Source organism: Polypterus senegalus, chromosome 17 (assembly GCF_016835505.1).
Source record: "Polypterus senegalus isolate Bchr_013 chromosome 17, ASM1683550v1, whole genome shotgun sequence".
NCBI lineage: Eukaryota > Metazoa > Chordata > Cladistia > Polypteriformes > Polypteridae > Polypterus > Polypterus senegalus.
Genome location: NC_053170.1, coordinates 7,632,348 through 7,657,694, shown reverse-complemented (window position 1 = coordinate 7,657,694; position 25,347 = coordinate 7,632,348). Strand labels below are relative to the sequence as shown.

The window sequence follows — 25,347 nt, the reverse complement described above, 5'->3', positions numbered from 1 at the left end:
GTGGTCCTACTGACCTTCATTCCTCTCCTCTCCAGAGCAGATCTCCACCTCTCCAGGGTCTCCTCAGCCTGCTCCCTGTTCTCGCTACAGATCACAATGTCATCAGCAAACATCACAGCCAACAGGGACTCCTGTTTAATCTTGCATAAAAAATAAATATAAAATATCTATATATATACAATTCTTTTCACGTTTGAAACGGAAATTACGTATGACCACGGAACATATTATAATACAGGAACTGATCACTTCGTTTGTGGATGTCATTTTCATATCGTCTTTACGAATTGTTATTTGTGTGAGTTATTTTGCGGATATTGAAAAGAAATAAATACAAACAAGCTGATCTATCCCATAGAAGTGCGCCCCGCGTCGCCCTCTCCCACCTCTCTGGACTCCAGCGCTGAGCCGTCCGCCGCCAGGTGCGTTCTGACTGAGAAGTTTTATTTATTCGTCCACGTCACTGTCGCGTAAACTGTCACATTGTAACTTTTTTAAATTGCCACTACTTGATAGTAGAAGAGATGAGGAAATCAGCTTTGCGTCTTTCTACTTTTTAACTGCGCCGCGCTGTAAACAATGTAAAGATAACACCGCCTTCAGCGACGAGGGGTCGTGAGAACAAAGTGGACGCTGGGAGACGTGGAATGTCGGGCTGCTCCACCGGGTCGAGAGCTTCGCAGTTTCGGGCAGCGTCTTCTCCTCTCGCACTGTTTGTGGCACTTGGAGTGCCCCGTCGGCTCCTTGGACAGTGGAAATCTTTACGAATGAGTGTGATCGGTGCAATTGAAGTGTGACTGTCTTTGTAAATTGCGCTGCACGACTACCCACTGCCCCTTAAGGTGAGTTCGCGTCACTAAAACCCCGCGACATTCAAGGTTGCTTTTGTGACGAATTCTTTTAACAACATGTAGGGTTCACATCTAAGAAGATGTACCGACCTCTTCATGTAAAGTATTGGACTTGGGAATTGTTTGGACCTTCTGCCCGTTAAGCACAGAACGGCGGCGTCCACATTCCTCAGAATAATTTTTCTCTTAAATCACAGGCACGTAGTGCAACGTTGTCAGGCAGAAATTTGGAGGATCACATAGAAAATGTAATTTCTATACCGCAGTGGTCGTGTAGCGCCTTTCACAAGGGATCAGCTACCGAGAGACGATCCAAATACATTTAAGCTCCCGTTAGTGCTACTTACCTGTTGTGTTAGAGCGCCTTTAAAATGTACTTTACCTGAAAGCACTCCAGTAGTGCTCAATGTATCTTTACTTCTTACATGTTAATGTTTTACTGTTTAATAATTTATATACTACATTTTTTCCCTCAGGTCATGCCACTTGCAGAAATTCTCAGCAGCATCTTAACATTAGCAAAACCAATGAACTGGTTATTGACTTTTGGCACACCAAAGAGCCTCTACGGTATGTCAGGTCATTATTCAAGAAGTGGACATAGAGGTGGTCCACTCCGACAAATACTTGAGGGTCCACATTAATGACAGGTTGGACTGGTCTCAGAACACAGAGGAACTATATAAGAAAGGGCAGAGCAGGCTATTTTTCCTTAGGAAATTGTGTTTGTTTAATATGGGAAGTGACATTCTTTACATCTTCTACTTCTCTGTGATTTCTGTGTGATCTTCTACACTGTGGTGTGCAGGGCTGGCAACATCACTTCAAGAGAGGCCTGCCAAATCAACAAGGTAATTAAGGCTCGCTTATAGGACACACTCTTGACCCCCTGGAGGTCATAGTGAAGGAGAGAATTAAAACAAAACTGAGTGTCATTATGAACAATGCTGCACATTCTCTTTCTGACTCACTAACACTGAGGACTTTCAGCCAACTTATCATTCAGCAGAAGTGTGTCAAGAAACACTACTGGGGCTCCTTTATACCAACAGCAATATTTCTGCATCATGCCTCATTGTGGCTGTGACAACCAAGTCAGAACGTTTAGTTTTTTTAATTTTATTGCTTTATCGTCACCCCAGTGTGTGTTCAGATAAAAGTTTGTGTATATTTATTTACTTACTTATCTATCTATTTATGTATTTGTTTATTTAAAGAGCATCTGTAAAAAGCCAAATTTCCCCCAGGGGACAAATAAAGTTCTATCTATCTATTTTTAATACTAGTGGAAACAATGCCTTGGATATTTATATATAGCTTTCAATTAGCAATAAAGGTAGCCTTTATGATTTTTGAATTCTTAGATTGTTCATTTTCATTCAGGAACTTTATTACATACACATATTCTCTAAGGGTGGCACGGTGGCGCAGTGGGTAGCGCTGCTGCCTTGCAGTAAGGGGACCTGGGTTCGCTTCCTGGGTCCTCCCTACATGGAGTTTCCTCTGGGTGCTCCGGTTTCCCCCCACAGTCCAAAGACATGCAGGTTAGGTGCATTGGCGATCCTAAATTGTCCCTGGTGTGTGTGTGTGTGACCTGTGGTGGGCTGGTGTCCTGCCTTGTGCCCTGGAATTGGCTCCAGCGGACCCTCGTGACCATGTGTTCAGATATAGTGGCTTGGATGATGGATGGATGGCCATATTCTGAAATCCACTTAATCCAATTCAAGATCCCATGGGGCTAAAGCCCATCCTGACAACACTTGGTACAAGGTAGGAGAGCCCTAGACAAGTGTCAGTCCTGAACAAAAACATATTTAGTATTTATATATATACATTTATTTTTCTCATAATGAGCTATATATTGTCTTTTCACTAAAGTTGCATTCTTCTGATTGTTGATGAAGATATGATAACATTTAATGAAAAAAATAATACATACCTAAAAATGGACACTTTTTTAATGAACAGCATAACCTCACTAAGACCTGTGAAATATACAAGTCACAAAAAAAGATGAACAGCACATAATAAGCCAGTCTATGAGTTTCAATGGAAAGATCGGCTGAGTCACACTGATTTTTTTCTTTTTAATCCTGACAACAGATGTTTGAATATCCAGAAAAGACCAACCTGAACAATGAAGCATTGAAATGAAAAGCTTCAAGCACGACACCTGCTGGCCAATTGTACTTTAGACTGTGACATCAGGTCTGATGAACTTGCATAAAATCAGCTCATCCTGGAGCACAAAGAGAATAAACAGGTGGTTACTAGAAGCCAATTGAAAATTGTTTCAGGAAAGACTATACAAATATGATAAATACAAAAATATGTATCAAAGCCATGATTGTTTTATATAATGCAATCATTTAGTAAACACCTTTGTTTTACATTTACAGTGGTACACTTGAACAATATCATATATTTCTAATCTGTAAAGAAAGACAGTTAAGGGTTACCAGAGATGACACCTAAACTAAAGGCTTTGAGCTCAAGGTAGTATTAACCCTATAAGGAGCAGGCCTACTGTTTACAATAATGTTTCTGTAATCTTCTGATAGATAGATAGATAGATAGATAGATAGATAGATAGATAGATAGATAGATAGATAGATAGATGTGAAAGGCACTATATAATAGATAGATAGATATGAAAGGCACTATAGATAGATATGAAAGGCACTATATAGTAGATAGATAGATATGAAAGGCACTATATAATAGATAGATAGATAGATATGAAAGGCACTATATAATAGATAGATAGATAGTTAGATATGAAAGGCACTATGTAATAAATAGAGAGATAGATAGATATGAAAGGCACTATATAATAGATAGATAGATAGATATGAAAGGCACTATATAATAGATAGATAGATATGAAAGGCACTATATAATAGATAGATAGCACTTTATTAGTAACCTGGAAGAAATGTAGCTTTTACAGAAGCTCAATAGATATGTTATACCAGATAATAGATAATATAATAGATATATTATACCAGACTCCTATCCTCTGTTTCAACACAACCTTTTAGCAGGGCCATCTTAACGCATGGGTACACTGGGCAGTTGCCCCACGAGCATAGGGGCCCCATGCTAATCTATGTATGTTGTGACTCGCTGAGTGGTTGTGTAGGTAGGGGCCACAGTGCATGCTTTGCCCGAGGGCCTATAATGCTGTTAAGAGGGACCTGTCTGTTAGTACAGAAAAAAAAGGTGTTAGGAAATTAAAGTCATAGTAAAAATGCAAATATTTCCAAATGTCTTTTAAATGCAAAAATCACACAGCTGTGCTTTTCTGAATGCAAAATAAAGGAAGAGGAAAAAGGGTCCTTTTGGTAAAATGAGATCAACTAGAGGGAAAATGACTCACTGACTGTTAAACTGTTTTGATCAAAACCTGCTGCCTGCACAGAGACCCCTGGACTGAGTTTTTGAAACACTGACTTGACCACCCAGTCCTCACCCGGATATTTTAGCTGCTCTTACATTAGTTTTGGTACTACAAATTGACTTTTTTGTCAACATTTCCCTCTGTGTAGGGCAAACTCCAACTTAATACTTATTTTATAAACGTAGCTCTGGTAAAAACACCCGAGTGTGACGCTTTAAAAATTCGATTTTTTTCTTCCATTTGCGACGTTTGTTTTAAACTCCAAACGTTGGGTGGATGGCATTTTCATGCGCGACATGGTGCCGCAGTAGCTAGCTACCTCGCAGCTTCTTAGACTTGGTTCAAATCCAAGCCCTGTCTTTAAGTACGTACACTCTGCAGCTGCTCCCAGTGGCTTTTGCTGCCGCTGTTTTGCAGTTCTGCCGTCCACATCCCCAGGACTTAACGAGTGTGATATTAAATGACGGCTCGACGTCCGTGCCAGCGTCTTAAATCTGGCGCTCTGGCTGGCCACGCCCATCCGCATCCCTCTCGCCAACAATTCACTGGAATGACGTGAAGCGACAGCTGCTACAGTTACCGAGTGTGTCGCCAGTCATTTGCTGCAGGAAAATCACGCTTTAGCGATATGGCAAAAGTAAACCCTGGTTCCACCATTGCGATGGCAAACCACTTGTTGGCACCAACTCGACCCTCAAGAGGCACGTTACCACAACTCAGACGACGGATGAGCGCGGCGTCCGGTGCCGGGCTGTCTAGAAATCGGTTGACAGCCGAGGCATTCAACGAGAAACGACTATTATCATCAATGGCAGCGCCCATGGCCGTTAGCCGCTCCTTGAGTTACCGGGACGTCACGGCGTTTTTGGAGCAGGTCGGGGGCGATCCACGGGAAGTCCGTTACTGGCTGGGCCACTTCCAAAAGTGCTCTCGCTCACAGTCGCCGGCCTTCGCAGTCATGGAGGTAAGTCCCGGGCTCCGCGGGGTCAAAGGGATGTACTGAGGCTGGAACTGCAGTGGGGTAAGGACAGCGGGTGTAAAGAGAGAAGGAGCGCCGTCTGGGAACTTTCCAAAACGGGCCAGGGTGCCAAAGGTCGGTCAGCATCGCCGCTGCTATAAATATCGTGATGTGTACAATCTGCAGAAGTCAGGGCGACGGCGAGGAGTTCCTAATTTTGTGATATAAAAGTCTGAATTAAGGTAAGTCGCCCTAAGCCTTCATAAGAAATATACTGATTTACTTTATGAGGTAGAAGTACATAATAATCAAGAATAGTTGCGTCAGATATTTGAAATATTGAAATGTGTTTCATTTTAAATATTTAAAATATTCTCTATTGTAATGGGGGAACTTTGATAGAGGCTTTGTTGAAAGCTAGATCCCTAATAAAGGATCAAAAATAACGTCAAAAATAGTCCAGAATGGTACCACACATACCTATATATGAAATTTGTCATTTTTAAACATCTGGAAGTAGTTGTTAGAGGGCTAGGACCACCGATAAAGAATTAAATATCAAAAATACGATAAAGTTCATGACCAGCACTGTCAAAACGAAATAAAACAACACTCCATATGCCTATATTGTAGAGCCCTATTTTTTTTTTTTTACAAATTTTGTAAAAAGGAGTAACTTTTATCTCTATTATCACACTAAGAGGTGAACCCTGGGGGTCAGTTCATGTAGAATGCACAACTTCAAACGAGGCTGAAGTTGGCTGCTTATTCACAGCTTTGGTAAATCACAGTTGAGTTTAGCCCAGCCCAACATGGAAAACTGGGTCAAATGGATTGGCAAAGTTGGCACACACCCCTATGTAATGAGTAAGATTTACTGTGATATTTAAAGCGGTTAAAAGCATTCGGCCACCCCAGTTTTGACAGTTAGCCCTTTTAATAAAATACATCAGTGGTAATCATACCATTTTTAGATTGTATGGTGAATATGGCCCTCTTCAGAATGTCTCTTTTGTGATAGATAGATAGATAGATAGATACTTTATTAATCCCAAAGGGAAATTTCCATACTCCAGCAGCAGCATACTGATCAAAAACAATATTAAATTAAAGAGTGATAACAATGCAGGTATAACAGACAATAACTTTGTATAATGTTAATGTTTACCCCCCGGGTGGAACTGAAGAGTCGCATAGTGTGGGGTCTCCTCAGTCTGTCAGTGGAGCAGGATGGTGACAGCAGTCTGTGTGTCGCTGAAGCTGCTCCTCTGTCTGGAGATGATCCTGTTCAGTGGACTCTCCATGATTGACAGGAGTCTGCTCAGCGCCCGTCGCTCTGCCATGGATGTCAAACTGTCCAGCTCCGTGCCTACAATAGAGCCTGCCTTCCTCATCAGTTTGTCCAGACGTGAGGCGTCCCTCTTCTTTATGCTGTCTACACCACCGCGTAGAAGAGGGCGCTCGCCACAACCATCTGATAGAACATCTGCAGCATCTTATTGCAGATGTTGAAGGACACCAGCCTTCTAATGAAGTATAGTCGGCTCTGTCCTCTCTTGCACAGAGCATCAGTATTGGCAGTCCAGTCCAGTTTATCATTTAGCTACACTCCCAGGTATTTATAAGTCTGCACCCTCTGCTCACAGTCATCTCTGATGATCACGGGGTCCATGAGGGGCCTGGGCCTCCTAAAATCCACCACCAGTTCCTTGGTTTTGCTGGTGTTCAGGTGTAGGTGGTTTGAGTCGCACCATTTAACAAAGTCCTTGATTAGGTTCCTGTACTCCTCCTCCTGCCCACTCCTGATGCAGCCCACCATAGCAGTGTCGTCAGTGAACTTTTGCACGTGGCAGGACTCGGAGTTGTATTGGAAGTCTGATGTATGTTGGCTGAACAGGACCAGAGAAAGTCCAGTCCCCTGCGGCGCTCCTGTGTTGCTGACCACAATGTCAGACCTGCAGTTCCTGAGACGCACATACTGAGGGCTGTCTGTGAGATAGTCCACAATCCATGGCACCAGATGTGAATCTACTCCCATCTCTGTCAGGTTGTCCCTGAGGAGCAGAGGTTGGATGGTGTTGAAGGTGCTAGAGAAATCCAGAAACATAATTCTTACAGCACCACTGCCTCTGTCTAAGTAGGAGATGGATCGGTGTAGCATATAGATGATGGCATCCTCCGCTGCCACCTTCTCCTGGTATGCGAACTGCAGAGGGTCGAGGGTGTGGCGGATAAGTGGTCTCAGGTGGTGAAGCAGCAGCCGCTCCATTGTCTTCATCAAATGTGACGACAGAGCGACAGGCCGGAAGTCATTCAGCTCACCAGGACATGATACCTTTGGGACTGGGGTGATACAAGATGTTTTCCAAAGCCTCAGGACTCTCCCCTGTTCCAGGCTCAGGTTGAAGATGCGCTGTAGAGGACTCCCCAGCTCCAACGCACAGGCCTTCAGCAATCGTGGCGATACACCATCTGGACCCGCTGCTTTGCTGGCATGAAGTCTCCTCAGCTCTCTGCTCTCCTGGGCTGCTGTAACTGTGGGTGGGGATGTCTCTCCTATGCTGGTATCAGCAGAAGGATGGGTGGAAGGTGCAGTAGTCCAAGGTGAGAGTGGGTTAGGGTGGTCAAACCTGTTAAAGAAGTTGTTCATCTGGTTTGCTCTCTCAAAGTATGGCAGTACTCTGTTTAGGCTATAGATCCATTGCAATTAGTGTTTTACTTTGGTTAAAACAGCAACAAGTGGGAATATTCACTCACTTATAGCACTGTTTAAGAAACTCCTCAACCTAAAGTTCATTTCTTTGGAATCTAGGAGGCAACTGGACCCCCTTAAGGCAACCCCATGGATAGCGTTGCAGTTAAGATTTGAACCCAGCAGTCCTGAGCTAGAAGTTCTAATCCTATTGAATACATGAACATCGGAACAGCTTTTATTTCTGCTTGGCAATGCATGGCTAACCAATACCACTGAGGTCTCGCAAGGTACATCATCAGATTATCCATCCATCCATTATCCAACCCGCTATATCCTAACACAGGGTCACGGGGGTCTGCTGGAGCCAATCCCAGCGAACACAGGGCGGAAGGCAGGAACTCAGGCAGGGCGCCAGCCCACCACAGCATCAACAGATTATCTACATATATTTTAATTTCAGATGGGTGGTGAAACTACCTGCATTCTAAGGCATTTGTCTGTCAAGTGGCAGTTGAATCCATACCAGACTCGCTTTTATCCTGAGAAATATGTAACAGCTTTGCTGTGTCTGTAAAAGGTTAGAATGTTTGCTGTTGCCTCAGTCTGGGCACTTCATCAGTGTTGTTATTGGGATCATCGGGTGTTTCAGGCCTTTCAGCATCATATACCCTCCTCCAGTAACTCCACCGTGGATGGTCAGACCCCAGTATGTGTCCAGGCAGCTAGCTACTTTGTTCCCTTGGGTCTCTATTCCTAAGCCATAGGAATTCTGCTTACTTGGAGTACTTGAATTCAAAGGCTTTGTACAAGCCATCTTCTCATGGGACAACACGACTTGCTTGGTAGATTCAGATACAAGGACTATATCTGGTTGCAGGGTGGTGGCTGTGGAACTTGAGCTGCTGTTTGAGGTCTACCAATAACTGCCAGTCTCTTTGCTGATGCCAAGATTCCTGCAGATAATGATCTCTTGGTGGGATTTGACAAAGTTGATGGCCTTCTTGAAGGGATGACACCACATTACCCCCTCAAGTCCTGTGGTGATTGCTTCAGCGATGGTTTTCAGGACCTGATCGTACCTCCATCGATCCCTTCCCTCTCCAAGTAACTTGTACAGCTGCCAGGATGTGTTCTAAAGTTCCTCGCTTGGAACGCAGTGGGCATGCTGGTGACTCTGCTGTGCCCCAGGTGTGCAGATTTGACGGGCTTGGAAACGCATCGTATACTGCCTGGATGAGAAATCCAATGCGGAGAGAGTCTGCTCTTTCTTCTCAACCACATTCTCCCCATCTAGTCCAAGCTCCCTGCTGCTTCATTCCCACAGCCCCGCACAATCGCCTCTCCTCCACTGTCAAGGCAGTGTATTAAAGATAAACGAGTGACTTTGCATGACATTCTCACAATATTCCAAAGTCGCACAAACATTTACTCAATGAGGACTTTAGGTTGCAGACAATGTGCTCATATACAGTGGTGTGAAAAACTATTTGCCCCCTTCCTGATTTCTTATTCTTTTGCATGTTTGTCACACAAAATGTTTCTGATCATCAAACACATTTAACCATTAGTCAAATATAACACAAGTAAACACAAAATGCAGTTTTTAAATGATGGTTTTATTATTTAGGGAGAAAAAAAATCCAAACCTACATGGCCCTGTGTGAAAAAGTAATTGCCCCCTTGTTCAAAAATCACCTAACTGTGGTGTATCACACCTGAGTTCAATTTCCGTAGCCACCCCCAGGCCTGATTACTGCCACACCTGTTTCAATCAAGAAATCACTTCAATAGGAGCTGCCTGACACAGAGAAGTAGACCAAAAGCACCTCAAAAGCTAGACATCATGCCAAGATCCAAAGAACTTCAGGAACAAATGAGAACAGAAGTAATTGAGATCTATCAGTCTGGTAAAGGTTATAAAGCCATTTCTAAAGCTTTGGGACTCCAGCGAACCACAGTGAGAGCCATTATCCACAAATGGCAAAAACATGGAACAGTGGTGAACCTTCCCAGGAGTGGCTGGCCGACCAAAATTACCCCAAGAGCGCAGAGACGACTCATCCGAGAGGTCACAAAAGACCCCAGGACAACGTCTAAAGAACTGCAGGCCTCACTTGCCTCAATTAAGGTCAGTGTTCACGACTCCACCATAAGAAAGAGACTGGGCAAAAACGGCCTGCATGGCAGATTTCCAAGACGCAAACCACTGTTAAGCAAAAGAACATTAGGGCTCGTCTCAATTTTGCTAAGAAACATCTCAATGATTGCCAAGACTTTTGGGAAAATACCTTGTGGACTGATGAGACAAAAGTTGAACTTTTGAAAGGCAAATGTCCGTTACATCTGGCGTAAAAGGAACACAGCATTTCAGAAAAAGAACATCATACCAACAGTAAAATATGGTGGTGGTAGTGTGATGGTCTGGGGTTGTTTTGCTGCTTCAGGACCTGGAAGGCTTGCTGTGATAGATGGAACCATGAATTCTACTGTCTACCAAAAATCCTGAAGGAGAATGTCCGGCCATCTGTTCGTCAACTCAAGCTGAAGCGATCTTGGGTGCTGCAACAGGACAATGACCCAAAACACACCAGCAAATCCACCTCTGAATGGCTGAAGAAAAACAAAATGAAGACTTTGGAGTGGCCTAGTCAAAGTCCTGACCTGAATCCAATTGAGATGCTCTGGCATGACCTTAAAAAGGCGCTTCATGCTAGAAAACCCTCAAATAAAGCTGCATTACAACAATTCTGCAAAGATGAGTGGGCCAAAGTTCCTTCAGAGCGCAGTAAAAAACTCATTGCAAGTTATCGCAAACGCTTGAGTGCAGTTATTGCTGCTAAGGGTGGCCCAACCAGTTATTAGGTTCAGGGGGCAATTACTTTTTCACACAGGGCCATGTAGGTTTGGATTTTTTTTTTCTCCCTAAATAATAAAAACCATCATTTAAAAACTGCATTTTGTGTTTACTTGTGTTATATTTGACTAATGGTTAAATGTGTTTGATGATCAGAAACATTTTGTGTGACAAACATGCAAAAGAATAAGAAATCAGGAAGGGGGCAAATAGTTTTTCACACCACTGTAATCATTAAAACTTTGGAGTATTAACCATAATGTTGCCATTTGCCTTTCCAACATTTACTTGGCCACTTTATGGGGGCCACTTTGCCTTTTTGCTCTAGTGTTGTACTTTGTGTAAGAACAACAACAACAACATTTATTTATAAAGCACATTTTCATACAAATAGTGTAGCTGAAAGTGCTTTACATGATGAAGAAAACGAAAAAAGACAAAGTAAGAAATAAAATCGGAGAACACTAATTAACATAGGATAAAAGTAAGGTCTGATAGCCAGGAGAATAAAAATAAAATCTGCAGGGGTTCCAGGCCATGAGACCACCCAGCCCCCTCTAGGCATTCCACCTAACACAAATGATCAGTGTAAGAACTACATTATTAGCAAGAAAAAAATAATACAAATCTTGATGAACACCATCCCAGTAAAAAGACATTATGGAAAATTATTAAAATAATTCTGCATGATCCTTTTTTTTCATCATGGCAAAGCATGTTATACTACTAGCACTCAAATCTTTGAGCAGTATGCCTGTAATGGTTAAAACTTATAATTTTACCAGTATTGCCGGTTCAGTCACCACTACTCGCTGTCCGAGTGACTCTACACGTTTCACTGCTCATGTTGTTGTAATACTGTGCTAATGAGCTGACACTACAATGAACAGATGAATACAGTAGTCTGTTTTTAAGTGGACATTTTCTCTTTTAAAAACTTTTCTTATTAAAAGCAAATAAAATGCTACAAAAAAAAAACATTTGACCTTGCCATGTCTTCAGATAGCTTGCATGTATGAGTAGTGCCAGAATTTAAACATTAGTTTTCTTAATGCAACAGGCAAAATTGCCATTTTCCATTGCTCTCCTCTTAGCCATTTTTTCCTCTCTGCACAGAGTTTCTGTGGCTGAGTGAGTTTTCGGCTATAATAAAGACACATTGGTTTTACTGCTCTGATATAAAATGTACATTTGCTTATTAGGCTTTATCCAAGGCGACTTACAACATTTACAATCCAGTTGGTTCCATTTCTTTTGGCTGTCCAATTGGAACACAGGCAGGTCAAGTGACTTGCTCATAGTCGCACAGTGTCAGTAGCAGGATTTGATGGACTGGTAATGTTCCTATTATTGCTGAATAGTGTATTTAAATAGCGGACATTTCATCACTAAATGCTAATGTATTTAAATAAATACTGAGTAATGGAAATTTGGTGGCTAGTGGTGCTGCCTCACTGTTCTGGGCACCTCTGTTGTAGGTTTCCATCCCACTTTAGAACAATTTGGACAAGAACAGGCCATTTGGTCCAGCAAAGGTCACTAATCAGTCAGTCACTGGACATTTACCTATCCCGCTATATCCTAACACCACATCGGGGTTTTTTGGGATATCTGCTGGAGCAAATCCCAGTCAGCACAGGGCGCAAGGCAGGAACAAACCCACCACAGGACACACACACATACGCCCACACACCAAGCACACACTCGGGACAATTTAGAATCACCAATGCACCTAACCTGCATGTCTTTGGATTGTGGGAGGAAACCGGAGCGCCCGGAGCAAACCTGCAAACTCCACACAGGGAGGACCCGGAAAGCAAACCCAGGTCTCCCAACTGCGAGGCAGCAGCGCTACCCACTGTGCCACCGTGCTGCCCCCATATAAATTCCTTTTGTCATTTTAAAAATTTCAGTCCTGTCACCTTTTAATCTTCATTTGCTTAAACTGAAAGGGTTCAGCAATTCCTTTTGTAATTTAAAAAAACTTAAATTCTGTCACCGTTTGCATTGGGTGCGACGAGGATGGACAGGATTAGAAATGAGGACATTAGAGGGTCAGGTCAAGTTGGACGGTTGGGAGACAAAGTCAGAGAGGCGAGATGGCGTTGGTTTGGACCTGTGGAGAGGAGAGAAGGGTACTAAGGATAGAGCTGCCAGGTAAGAGGAGACGAGGAAGGTCTAAAGAAGGATGATGGATGCGGTGAGAGAGGATATGCAGGTGATGGGGGTGACAGAGCAAGATGACAAGGACAGCAAGAGATGGAAGAAGATGATCCGCTGTGGCGACCCCTAATGGGAGTAGCTGAAAGACAAAGATGAAGAATCCTGTCACCTTTTAATCTTCATTTGCTTAAACGGAAAGGGTTCAGCTCCTTCAGCCTTTCCTATTAACTCCTACCTCTTAGTCCTGGACCTGATCAGCTTAGTCACACTCCTCTGGACTTTTCTCTAGAGCTGCTATGTCATTTTTGTAATGTGGAGTCCAGAACTGCACACAGTACTCCAGGTGAGGTTGTAAACTTTCTTGAGTCGTACTCTACCCAACACGCTGTATGACCTAACATCGTCTTAGAATGGCTTCTGTCCTCTGTCTAGGTGTAGATAGTGACAAGTCTAATGCAACTCCTAGGCTTGTCCCATAAGTTTGTACTTTCATTGTTGATTCAAATATAGAACTTTTTTTTTTTCTTCCTACATTTAATCCTCCTCCCTGCGTGGAGTTTGCATGTTCTCCCCGTGTCTGCGTGGGTTTCCTCCGGGCGCTCCGGTTTCCTCCCACAATCCAAAGACATGCAGGTTAGGTGGATTGGCGATTCTAAATTGGCCTGTGGGTGTGTGCTTGGTGTGTGGGTGTGTGTCCTGCGGTGGGTTGGCACCCTGCCCAGGATTGGTTCCTGCCTTGTGCCCTTTGTTGGCTGGGATTGGCTCCAGCAGACCCCCGTGACCCTGTATTTTCGGATTCAGCGGGTTAGAAAATGGATGGATGAACATTTAATCCTTTACATTTACTTACATTACATGTAATTTGTCCACTCCTATATTTCGTTTTGTTGACGTTCCTCTGTAATCATTCAGCTAATGCTACATTAGCTGCAGTCTTACCTAATTTGGTGTCATCAGCAAACCCGACCAACTTGTTTTTTTATATTTTCATCCAGATCATTTAAATTTATATTAAAAAACAACAGTGGCCCCAGCACTGACCCCAGAGGGGCATTCCATTTAACATCAGCTAATATGAAAAACAGTTCTTTCTGACATAACCTTTTGTTCTCGGTGTTTAAGATAATTTTATACCCATCTGCATGTTGCACCTTGAATTCCCTCTTCTTTTAGTTTAAATACTAGCATGTCATGCGGTTTCTTACCAAAAGCTTTCTGAAAATCAATCCATCCATCCATTATCCAACCTGCTATATCCTAACTTACAGGGTCATGGGGGTCTGCTGGCGCCAGTCCCAGCCAACAGAGGGCGCAAGGCAGGAAACTAACCCTGGGCAGGGTGCCAGCCCACCGCATTGTCATGTGACGTTCAGTCTTATTTTATAACGATTGCTTCCATCAATTTACTCAAGATGCAAGTTGAGCTAAATAGCCTACAGTTAGATCGATTAACCTGATCATTTTTTATATACTGCCATAATGTTTTCTAGCTTCCAGTCCTTATCAGTTTCCTCAGTGTTCAGTATTTTGCGAAAAACGTCAATGGTATGTATGCAGTAACATACTGTTCGATTTCAGCCTATTTAATCTAAGCAGCACTTCTCCCTCTACATTTTCCAAATCACTAAGTACTTCTTGGGTAGTCCCTGTTAAAAGTGTCTGTTGGTAATCCTAAATTGGCCCTGTGTGGGTATGTGCAGGTTCATGAGTGGGCCCTGTGATCACCTGATACCCCACCCAGGGTTGGTGGTGACTCCCAGCAATCCTGAATGGGATGAAGCAGTTTTGAGAATGTTTTACTACAAAGTAATGCATATTGGCCTGGTGGCTGGTGCTGGTTGTTCAGTATTTTGCACATTGATTTTCATAAACACTTTATATAGTGATTTTTATGAACATTTGCAGATCAGAGAAACTCTGAATCAAGCAGTGAGCAAAAGGTAGGGATTCCATTTGTGGCTTTTTAATGGTACCCTGCATGTGGATGGATCTTACAAGGGACCAGGGTTTAGGTCTGGTATATGTGCCTGTCTTGTGATGGATTAGCATCCTGTGAAGAACTGGCTTCTGTTTTATGATGGCAGCTGCCTGGGATGTTCCTTAGTTCCTCACAACTGTGCAACAGAAAAGGCAGCACTAAGAACGGATGGATGATGTAATACATCTGAATTTATTTACTGGATATCATTTCTCTCTTCCTGCAAAATATCAAATTGTTTCTAAGTGGAAATTCTGGTATAATACAGATACCCAGCTCTATATCTCTACAAAGCCCAACTCTGTCCGTCCTCCTTCCTGCCTCAATGACTGTCTATTTGAGGTTTTCTTCTAATTTCCTCCAGCTCTGTAGCCATAAGACAGATGTTCTCCTCATTGGCTCCAAGTCTGCTGTATCAAAATGTAATAATTTTTCACTTAATATTAATAGTACATCAGTCTATTCCTCCCCTCAGGTTAAAGGTTTGGGGGTTATCTTTGATAGTACTCTGTCTTTTGAATCCCATATCAATAATGTTACATGGTCATCTTTTTTTCGTCTGTGACCCTTCCTCACACTAAATAGCACCGCCATTCTTACTCGGGCATTGGTCACGTCCCGCATTGATTATCGTAATTCTGTTCTCTTTGGTCTCCCACATAAGCTTCTCCATAAACTCCAGCTGGTTCTGAATTCAGCTACCCGTATTATACCTCAGACCACTTCCGTGCAACACATCACCCCATCTCCTAAACAGCTTCATTGGCTTCTGTAAAATTTCACATTTATTTTAAAATTCTTCTACTTACCTTCGAAGCCCTTCATAACCTGGGCTCCATTATACCTCCCTGACCTCATACGTGTTTATACACCTAACTGCACTCTTAGGTCCTCCACTTCTGGTCTTTTCATCACCAAAACACACCTGATCACCTTGGGCTCCTGGACATTTAGTCGTAGTGCTCCTCGTCCCTGGAACATTCAGGATGCTGATCCCTTACCTATTTTCAGATCTCATTTTAAGACTTATCTGTTTAGATTAGTTTACACTACGTGACCTTAGGCTGTATTCTTATTACTGTATTTTCAGTTCCATAGACACAGATATATGTACTGTATATGTGTGTATTATCGTTGTATTTCCCTCTACTTGCCCTTTACCTGTTTCCTCAAGGGTAAGTGTTCTCGTCCAGTTTGTTATCGGGTTGGACTACTGTTGCATTTTAAGATGAACACACACATACAGTGCATCCGGAAAGTATTCACAGCGCATCACTTTTTCCACATTTTGTTATGTTACAGCCTTATTCAAAAATGGATTAAATTCATTTTTTTCCCCAGAATTCTACACACAACACCCCATAATGACAACGTGAGAAAAGTTTACTTGAGGTTTTTGCAAATTTATAAAAAATAAAAAAACTGACAAATCACATGTCCATAAGTATTCACAGCCTTTGCTCAATACTTTGTCGATGCACCTTTGGCAGCAATTCCAGCCTCAAGTCTTTTTGAATGTGATGCCACTAGCTTGGCACACCTATCCTTGGCCAGTTCCGCCCATTCCTCTTTGCAGCACCTCTCAAGCTCCATCAGGTTGGATGGGAAGCGTCGGTGCACAGCCATTTTAAGATCTCTCCAGAGATGTTCAATCGGATTCAAGTCTGGCTCTGCTCTGGCTGGGCCACTCAAGGACATTCACAGAGTTGTCCTGAAGCCACTCCTTTGATATCTTGGCTGTGTGCTTAGGGTCGTTGTCCTGCTGAAAGATGAACCGTCGCCCCAGTCTGAGGCCAAGAGCGCTCTGGAGCAGGTTTTCATCCAGGATGTCTCTGTACATTGCTGCAGTCATCTTTCCCTTTATCCTGACTAGTCTCCCAGTTCATGCCCCCCACAGCATGATGCTGCCACCACCATGCTTCACTGTAGGGATGGTATTGGCCTGGTGATGAGCGGTGCCTGGTTTCCTCCAAACGTGACGCCTGGCATTCACACCAAAGAGTTCAATCTTTGTCTCATCAGACCAGAGAATTTTGTTTCTCATGGTCTGAGAGTCCTTCAGGTGCCTTTTGGAAAACTCCAGGCAGGCTGACATGTGCCTTTTACTAAGGAGTGGCTTCCGTCTGGCCACTCTACCATACAGGCCTGATTGGTGGATTGCTGCAGAGATGGTTGTCCTTCTTGAAGGTTCTCCTCTCTCCACAGAGGACCTCTGGAGCTCTGACAGAGTGACCATCTGGTTCTTGGTCACCTCCCTGACTAAGGCTCTTCTCTCCCAATCGCTCAGTTTAGATGGCCGGCCAGCTCTAGGAAGAGTTCTGGTGGTTTCGAACTTCTTCCACTTACGGATGATGGAGGCCACTGTGCTCATTGGGACCTTCAAAGCAGCAGACATTTTTCTGTAACCTTCCCCAGATTTTTGCATTGAGACAATCCTGTCTCGGAGGTCTACAGACAATTTCTTTGACTTCATGCTTGGTTTGTGCTCTGACATGAACTGTCAACTGTGGGACCTTCTATAGACAGGTGTGTGCCTTTCCAAATCATGTCCCATCAACTGAATTGACCACAGGTGGACTCCAATTAAACATCTCAAGGATGATCAGGGGAAACAGGAGGGACCTGAGCTCAATTTGGAGCTTCATGGCAAAGGCTGTGAATACTTATGTACATGTGATCTCTCAGTTTTTATTTTTAATAAATTTGCAAAAATCTCAAGTAAACTTTTTTCACGTTGTCATTATGGGGTGTTGTGTGTAGAATTCTGAGGGAAAAAAATGAATTTAATCCATTTTGGAATAAGGCTGTGACAGAACAAAATGTGGAAAAAGTGATGCGCTGTGAATACTTTCCGGATGCACTGTAAATAGCTATACGCTTACACACTGACCCTAACCACAACAGTGTCCCATGAACAACACACACACACTGATTAACTTCTAGCACTTTAAGCCACGCAAGTCCTTTAGGGATAACACAGCCTGTCACTCAGCACTTCAAGAGACTTACTTATTATCGGCACAAACAACATACAATGTTTTAAATAGACCTCAGGCCTAAATATTACTTTTGGTCTCCAAGAAAATATTAAAACATACAAAGACTCAGTATCCTTGACTACAGGCCATTTATCAGCCAAGAATACCTTCTTCTCATACTGTCCCTAACTATTGAGTGGCACCCTCACTCTCAGCCTTAAAACCCCGCAGCACAGAGCCAATGGCAAAATCTCCAGCTGCTCTAGGTGCTCTTAGAAATCTACCTTATTAATTCAATCACTCTAGACATTAAGACAAAGCATAAAAAGTTAAAAGCAGCATGGTATTTATTACAAGAATAATAATAATACCACTGGAACAAAGAATAGTAGAAAATAGGTACTGATAGGAAAGTCTAAATATATATAGTCTTTAGAAAAAGTTACAGATGTCAAGGATGAATGTCCCAGGGAGGCGTTTGATTTAGCAATCGATGTTCATGAGATCCTTCTGGCGACCAGTGCCATCTTCGTCCGTTCCTCTTCTTCTTTGCTTCTCTTCTGACGTTGCTTTCAAAATAAGGCATATTTATTATAAAGTTTCATGCCGTGGTTTCACAACACATGAATGTTCCATGCACCTGATTGGCTGGCTGTCAATATCATGGATGAATTTTGCAGCCCAGATAATAAAGTTGTTTGATATTACCTCAGTCTTCCTTTCCCAGGCTGTAAACTAATTTGTTATCCCAGATGTCCATCCATAAAGTAATCAATAGCCTGAGGTGTTAGCTCAGTCTTCCTTTCCCAGGCTGTAAAGTAATTGAGCCACCAGAATGTCTTCCTTTCAATGTTGAAACAGCTATTTTAAAAGTGAGTAGTAAGAGAAGAATTACCTGCTTTGATTTTAGTTCATCTGTTGTCTTGTCTCGATCAAAATATAATGGAAACCAAAATGTACAGATTATATACACCATAACAATGTGTATGTGTACATGCATGGTGTGAATTAGGATGCTGTATAGTGTCTGACCCAGGACAGACTCAGACAGAGGTACGTGTAAAAACACAAGAAGACTTTATTTTTCGTCAGCTGGAGGGCACGTCTTCCCCGTGAACCCCCAGCCACAACACCGTCCCAAAAGCACTTCAAATCAATCACAACACTCCCGTTTGGCACCACCACTCCTCCCTGGCAACCTCGTCCTCTTCCTCCCAGTTCTGGCCCAGAGTGGTGGTTGCTGGCCCTTTTTATAGCCCACCCGGAAGTGCTCCAGATGCTTGATCACCTGTTTCTGATTGTACTTCCAGGCGGGGCTGTAGAGTTGTCCAGGCCGGCTCAGGGACCCATGCAGCACCCCCTGGCGTCCACCCCAAATCCTAACAGGGCTGTGGAGAACTCCATCTCCCATGGAGCCCTGCGGGAAACTGAGGCACCATCGTCAGCCAGGGAGGCTGCCGCCAAGTGTCCCGGGAGAGGTACTGAGATGCCCCTGGTTGCTCCCCCAGAACATATGTAGAAGGTGCGTCCTGGCCGGGCCCGCCACAATGGTTATTTTGGTTTAATGATTTTATTATCTGTACAGTGTCCTTGGGTGTTTAGAAAGGTGCCTTGAAATAAAATGTATTATTATTATTATCTGTACTCCTATGTTAAGGTATGTCTTGTTAAAATAAAGTGCTGGCTATCAGTTGGTTAGAAGAAGGTTTGGAGCACACACTGATACAGCACATTGCTGCACCCACCGCATGACAAACCAACTGAGGATTCCAGATTAGGACCCGAGATGCAGCCAGCTGGTGGTTAGTGCCTACTCTGTTCTTTAGGTCAAATTCTTTGATCTTTAGGATGCCAGTTTGAGACTGAATAGGAGATAGCATGTGTCAAGACAGATGGAGCAAAGGATTTGGGGGGCAAAGTTATTATCATTTTGGAACACAGACTGTATCAAAACCAGGGAGCATTTTACCAAGGAAGTGATCGGGCCTGGTCCCATTGCCCTCAGCTTCTGTGTTCAGCTTTGCTGAGTTGCAGTTTTGTCAGCTGGCTGCTCTGTGCTGTCATTGCTGTGTCTGCACTTCGGCACAAGCCTCAGACTAAATTGCTTTGCTGTCTGTGGCAAAGGTCAGCTGCACAGTCACGGAGCGGTCAGCTAGGCAGAAGCTGGCTTTACGCCACATGGAGGGAGACAGAATACACTTTTAGTGACTCCTCTGTCTCTTTGGTCCTAAAGGTAATAGTAAGTTGGGGGATATGGGGGGGGGGTGGGGGGCACATTCTAGTGAAATAGTTAAGCAGAAAAGGTCTGCTTATGATAATCTATTTTTTCATTGTATCAATTTAATTTATTCCAATTGTGCACTTCACCTTTTGAACCCACTGCATTATACGCTAATTGCAATTGTAGCACGAAAATATGAGATGCAAACATAAATGCTCAACCTAATGCTGAATCACGGACATAGAAATATCCTGCAGTATAAATAAAAGTATAATTCTGCTTTTGACATTTTAATTCCCATAATTTGTTTTCCTACTTTTTATTTGTATTCCAATCAAATCTAGTTTCTGCACGAACATCTGAACACAAACTGGTTAAGTAAGGTAAAGTGTTTCTTATAAAATTTGATCTTTGCCAATTAATCTTCTAGATCAAATCAGATTTAGGCACACTCTTAATTCTGTTATTTCTTAGTTGTTATAAATGAAAATAAAATGTATTGCAGCTGTAAATTTCACATCAGATTTTGCTTTCAAACAACATTAACTTTCTTATATGATAGCAGATCATCTGACAAAAGAGAACCAGGCTGTTGTGCGCACAACTTGTGCTTTCCCTGTTAGCTTTGACGTTGGCAAAGTACTTTCCCCATTGGTGCCCTTTTAGATGACTAATTATACTTGTATTATAATTATTTTTTATTCCATTTAACAGCAACAGCAACATTTATTTATATAGCACATTTTCATACAAACAGTAGCTCAAAGTGCTTTACATAATAAAGAATAGAAAAATAAAAGACACAATAAGAAAACAAAATAAATCAACATTAATTAACATCGAATAAGAGTAAGGTCCAATGGCCAGGGGGGACAGAAAAAACAAAACAACTCCAGATGGCTGGAGAAAAAATACAATCTGTAGGGATTCCAGACCATGAGACCCCCTGACCAGTCCCCTCTGGGCATTCTACCTAACATAAATGAAACAGTCCTCTTTGGATTTAGGATTCTCACGGAAGGGCTTGATGATGATGATGGTCACGTAGAGTTCTGGCTTTTAATCCATCCATCTTTGTTGGAGCATCATGAAGCTTTGAGTAGGTGGAGGTGACACAGGCCACCACCACAAAGAAACCGGAAAAAGAAACAGAAAAGAGAGTTGGGGTCAGTACGGATTTTAGAGCCACCATGGGTAGTTATTATAAGGAAATTGAACATATAGAGTATCAGGATTAAGTTAAATTAAATTAAATTGAAGTTATAGAAAGGCCATGTTAAAGTAATGTGTTGTCAGCAGTGTGTTAAACTGCTCTACTGTATCAGCCTGGTGAATTCCTATTGGCAGGCTATTCCAGATTTTAGGTGCATAGCAGCAGAAGGCCGCCTGCCCGCCTCACCACTTCTTTTAAGTTTTGTTATGGAATTCTAAGGAGACACTCATTTGAGGATCTGAGGTTACGATTTGGAATATAAGGTGTCAGACATTCCGATATATAAGATGGAGCAGATTATTTAAGGCTTTATAAACCATAAGCAGAATTTTAAAGTCAATCCTGAATGACACAGGTAACCAGTGTAGTGACGCTAAGACTGGTGTGATGTGTTCTGATTTTCTTTTCCTAGTTAGGATTCTAGCAGCTCCATTCTGCACTCGTTGCAAACGATTTATGTCTTTTTTGGGTAGTCCTGAGAGGAGTGCGTTACAGTAATCTAGTCGACTGAAAACAAACGCGTGAACTAATTTCTCAGCATCTTTCAGTGATATAAGAGGTCTAACTTTACTTATGTTTCTTAAGTGAAAAAATGCTGTCCTAGTGATCTGATGAATATGTGATTTAAAATTCAGATTACAGTCAACAATCACCCCTAAGCTTTTTACCTCCGTCTTGACTTTTAATCCTAATGTATCCAGTTTATTTCTAATAGCCTCATTGTATCCATTATTGCTAATCACTAAGATTTCAGTTTTCTCTTTATTTAACTTGAGAAAGTTACTATTCATCCATTCTGAGATACTAGTCAGACATTCTGTTAGTGAATCAATAAAATTGGGGTCATCAAAGTCCTGACCTGAATCCAATTGAGATGCTATGGCATGACCTTAAAAAGGCGCTTCATGCTAGAAAACCCTCAAATAAAGCTGAATTACAACAATTCTGCAAAGATGAGTGGGCCAGAATTCCTCCAGAGTGCTGTAAAAGACTCATTGCAAGTTATCGCAAACGCTTGATTGCAGTTATTGCTGCTAAGGGTGGCCCAACCAGTTATTAGGTTCAGGGGGCAATTACTTTTTCACACAGGGCCATGTAGGTTTGGATTTTTTTCTCCCTAAATAATAAAACCATCATTTAAAAACTGCATTTTGTGTTTACTTGTGTTATATTTGACTAATGGTTAAATGTGTTTGATGATCAGAAACATTTTGTGTGACAAACATGCAAAAGAATAAGAAATCAGGAAGGGGGCAAATAGTTTTTCACACCACTGTATGATAGACTAACATTTAAAAAAAATATTTTGAATGCAACGCGACCTAGCTGCACTACCTTTGTGATCTACTAGTTGATCGCGAACGACATAATGGGCACCCCTGGGCTATAGGAAGCTGTTTTGGAGAAGTGCTAACGACATATGTTGTTAAGTATGTGCTCAAGGTATCCAAAAGTGTTAATCAACAACAACAACAACATCATTTATTTCTATAGCACATTTTCATGCTTTACATGATGGAGAAAGAGTAAAAGACAAAGTAAGAATTAAAATGAGACAAAACTCATTAACATAGAATAAAAATAAGGTCCGATGTCCAGGGAGGACAAAAAAACACTCCAGACGGCTGGAGAAAAAATAAAAACCTGCAGGGGTTCAGAGGTCAAGAGATCACCCAGCCCCCTCTAGGTATTCTAAATAACATAAATGATCCGTCCTCATTATTAGTGTTGTCATGGAAGGACTTGATGATGATGGTCATGTGGACTTCTGGCCTTTAATCCATCAATGTAGGGACATCACGATGCTTTGATTAGAACATTAGAACCCTCTTGACGAGAACAGGCCATTCAGCCCAACAAAACTCGCCAGTCCTATCCACTTATTTCCTCCAAGAAAACATCAAGTCGAGTTTTGAAAGTCCCTAACATCTTACTGTCTACCACACTACTTGGTCGCTTATTCCAAGTGTCTATCGTTCTTTGTGTAAAGAAAAATTTCCTAATGTTTGTGTGAAATTTACCCTTAACAAGTTTCCAACTGTGTCCCCGTGTTCTTGATGAACTAATTTTAAAATACAAGTCTTGATCCACTGCACTAATTCCCTTCATAATTTTAAACACTTCAATCATGTCGCCTCTTAATCTTCTTTTGCTTAAACTGTAAAGGCTCAGCTCATTTAATTTTTCCTCATAATTCAACCCCTGTAGACCTGGAATCAACCTAGTCGCTCTTCTCTGGACCTTCTCTTGTGCTGTTATGTCCAAAACTGCCCACAGGACTCCAGGTGAGGCCTCACCAGTGCATTATAAAGCTTGAGCAGAACCTCCTGTGACTTGCACTCCACACGTCAAGGCGCTATATAACCTGACATTCTGTTAGCCTTCTTAATGGCTTCTGAACACTGTTGGGAAGTTGATAGCTTAGAGTCCACTATGACTCCTAAATCCTTCTCATAAGGTGGACTCTCGATTTTCCGACCGCCCATTGTGTATTCAAACCTAATATTTTTACTTCCTATGTGTAATTCTTTACATTTACTGACATTAAATTTCATCTGCCACAAATCTGCCCAAGCCTGTATGCTATCCAAGTCCTTCTGTGATGATATAACGGATTCCAAATTATCTGCCATTCCACCTGTCTTGGTATCATCTGCAAACTTAACCAGCTTGTTACTTATATTCCTATCTAAATCATTTATATATATTAAAATATTAGGTGGTGATGGCGCAGGTCGCCACCACAGAAAACCGGGAAAAGAAACAGAAGAGAGAGTAGGGGTGAGTATGGATTTTGGAGCCACCATGAATAGTTATGATAATTAATTGAGTATACAGAGCATCAGGATTAAACTAAAATGAAGTTATGAGAAAGCCATGTTAAAGTAACGTGTTTTCAGCAGTTTTTTTTAAAGTGCTCCACTGTATTAGCCTGGCAAATTCCTATTGGCAGGCTATTCTAGATTTTAGGTGCATGCAAGGAGAAATCCTGCTCAGGAAGGCCTATTGAAAAGGAGATTCTTTTTTTTGGTAATTTGGTGTTACTTTTTGTTTTAAAACTCCCTTGTGTTCTTTAAATCCTCACTTTGCAGTTTTGACTTACTCAGCCTTAATTTGGTTTTGGAGATGGCTCAAGAGTGATCCCATCCTCGTTTAATGTATGTAATGTATTTTGTACTCAACTGTTGTTTGTATTATACAGGGAGATTCACGCGAAAGAGGCCTGGAATATTCTGTAATAACTCTCGCTAGGATGAAGAAATCTGAATGAAACAAGGTGCAACGTGCTCCTCAGTATATGGAGCTTCGAACGAGCTGGGATGCCCGTGCATCGGAGTGATGAGGTAGGTGCCAGATAGCCATCGTGATGTTTAACCTCAGTTTGCAAATTCTGGGTGTCCACCGTCTGTACCCCTTCACTCAGTCATTCAACTGCTCTTCAGGATGGTGGTGTACACTATTGAGAAGCACGTCTTCATGGTGTGAACCTATTGGGTCACCAATTCGTTTAAGTGATGTTAGAATCAACTGGATGACTGTGAGTTAACGGAAAGTTACTTCCCGCAAGATGGAGCAACGTGTCACACATCGGCAAGTAGCATGGCCAAAATGGAGTCCTTCTTCAGCAACAGGGTCATTTCAAAGGGGCTTTGGCCACCACAGTCGCCGGATCGGACACCACAAGACTTTGGGGTCTGCTCACAGGAAAAGTCTATAGGAACAAGCCTCGCACTGTGGAAGATCTGAAGGGAAGCGTCCAACGTGAAATTGCTGCCATTCTCCCCCGAGATGCTTACCAATACGTTTAGGAACTTGGAGCGCCACGTTAAAATGCGTCTGGCAGAAAACGGAAACCACTTCCAGCATCACATCTAATGCGATTACACATCGATTACACATACGTCAAGGTATATAATGGATTTTTTTGTTTCAGATTGCTTCATCCTAACTGGAGTTACAAGAGCATATTTGGGGCTTCTTTCGAGTGAATCTCCTTGTACCCCTGCTACTAGTTTGTGGGAGATCTGCAAATAAC

At 42.3% G+C, this 25,347-nt stretch overlaps 1 protein-coding gene across 1 annotated transcript in view; it reads left to right on the top strand.

The window, feature by feature from the left end:
• Positions 1 to 4,807: 4,807 nt before the first annotated feature.
• The window catches only part of nags (N-acetylglutamate synthase), a 65,288-nt gene continuing 44,748 nt past the window's right edge, over positions 4,808 to 25,347 (top strand). Inside the window, exon 1 of the mRNA XM_039740454.1 lies at positions 4,808 to 5,215. Within this exon, the coding sequence (XP_039596388.1) occupies positions 4,880 to 5,215 (336 nt within the window). The 5' untranslated portion in view covers positions 4,808 to 4,879. The remainder of the gene's footprint in view (positions 5,216 to 25,347) is intronic.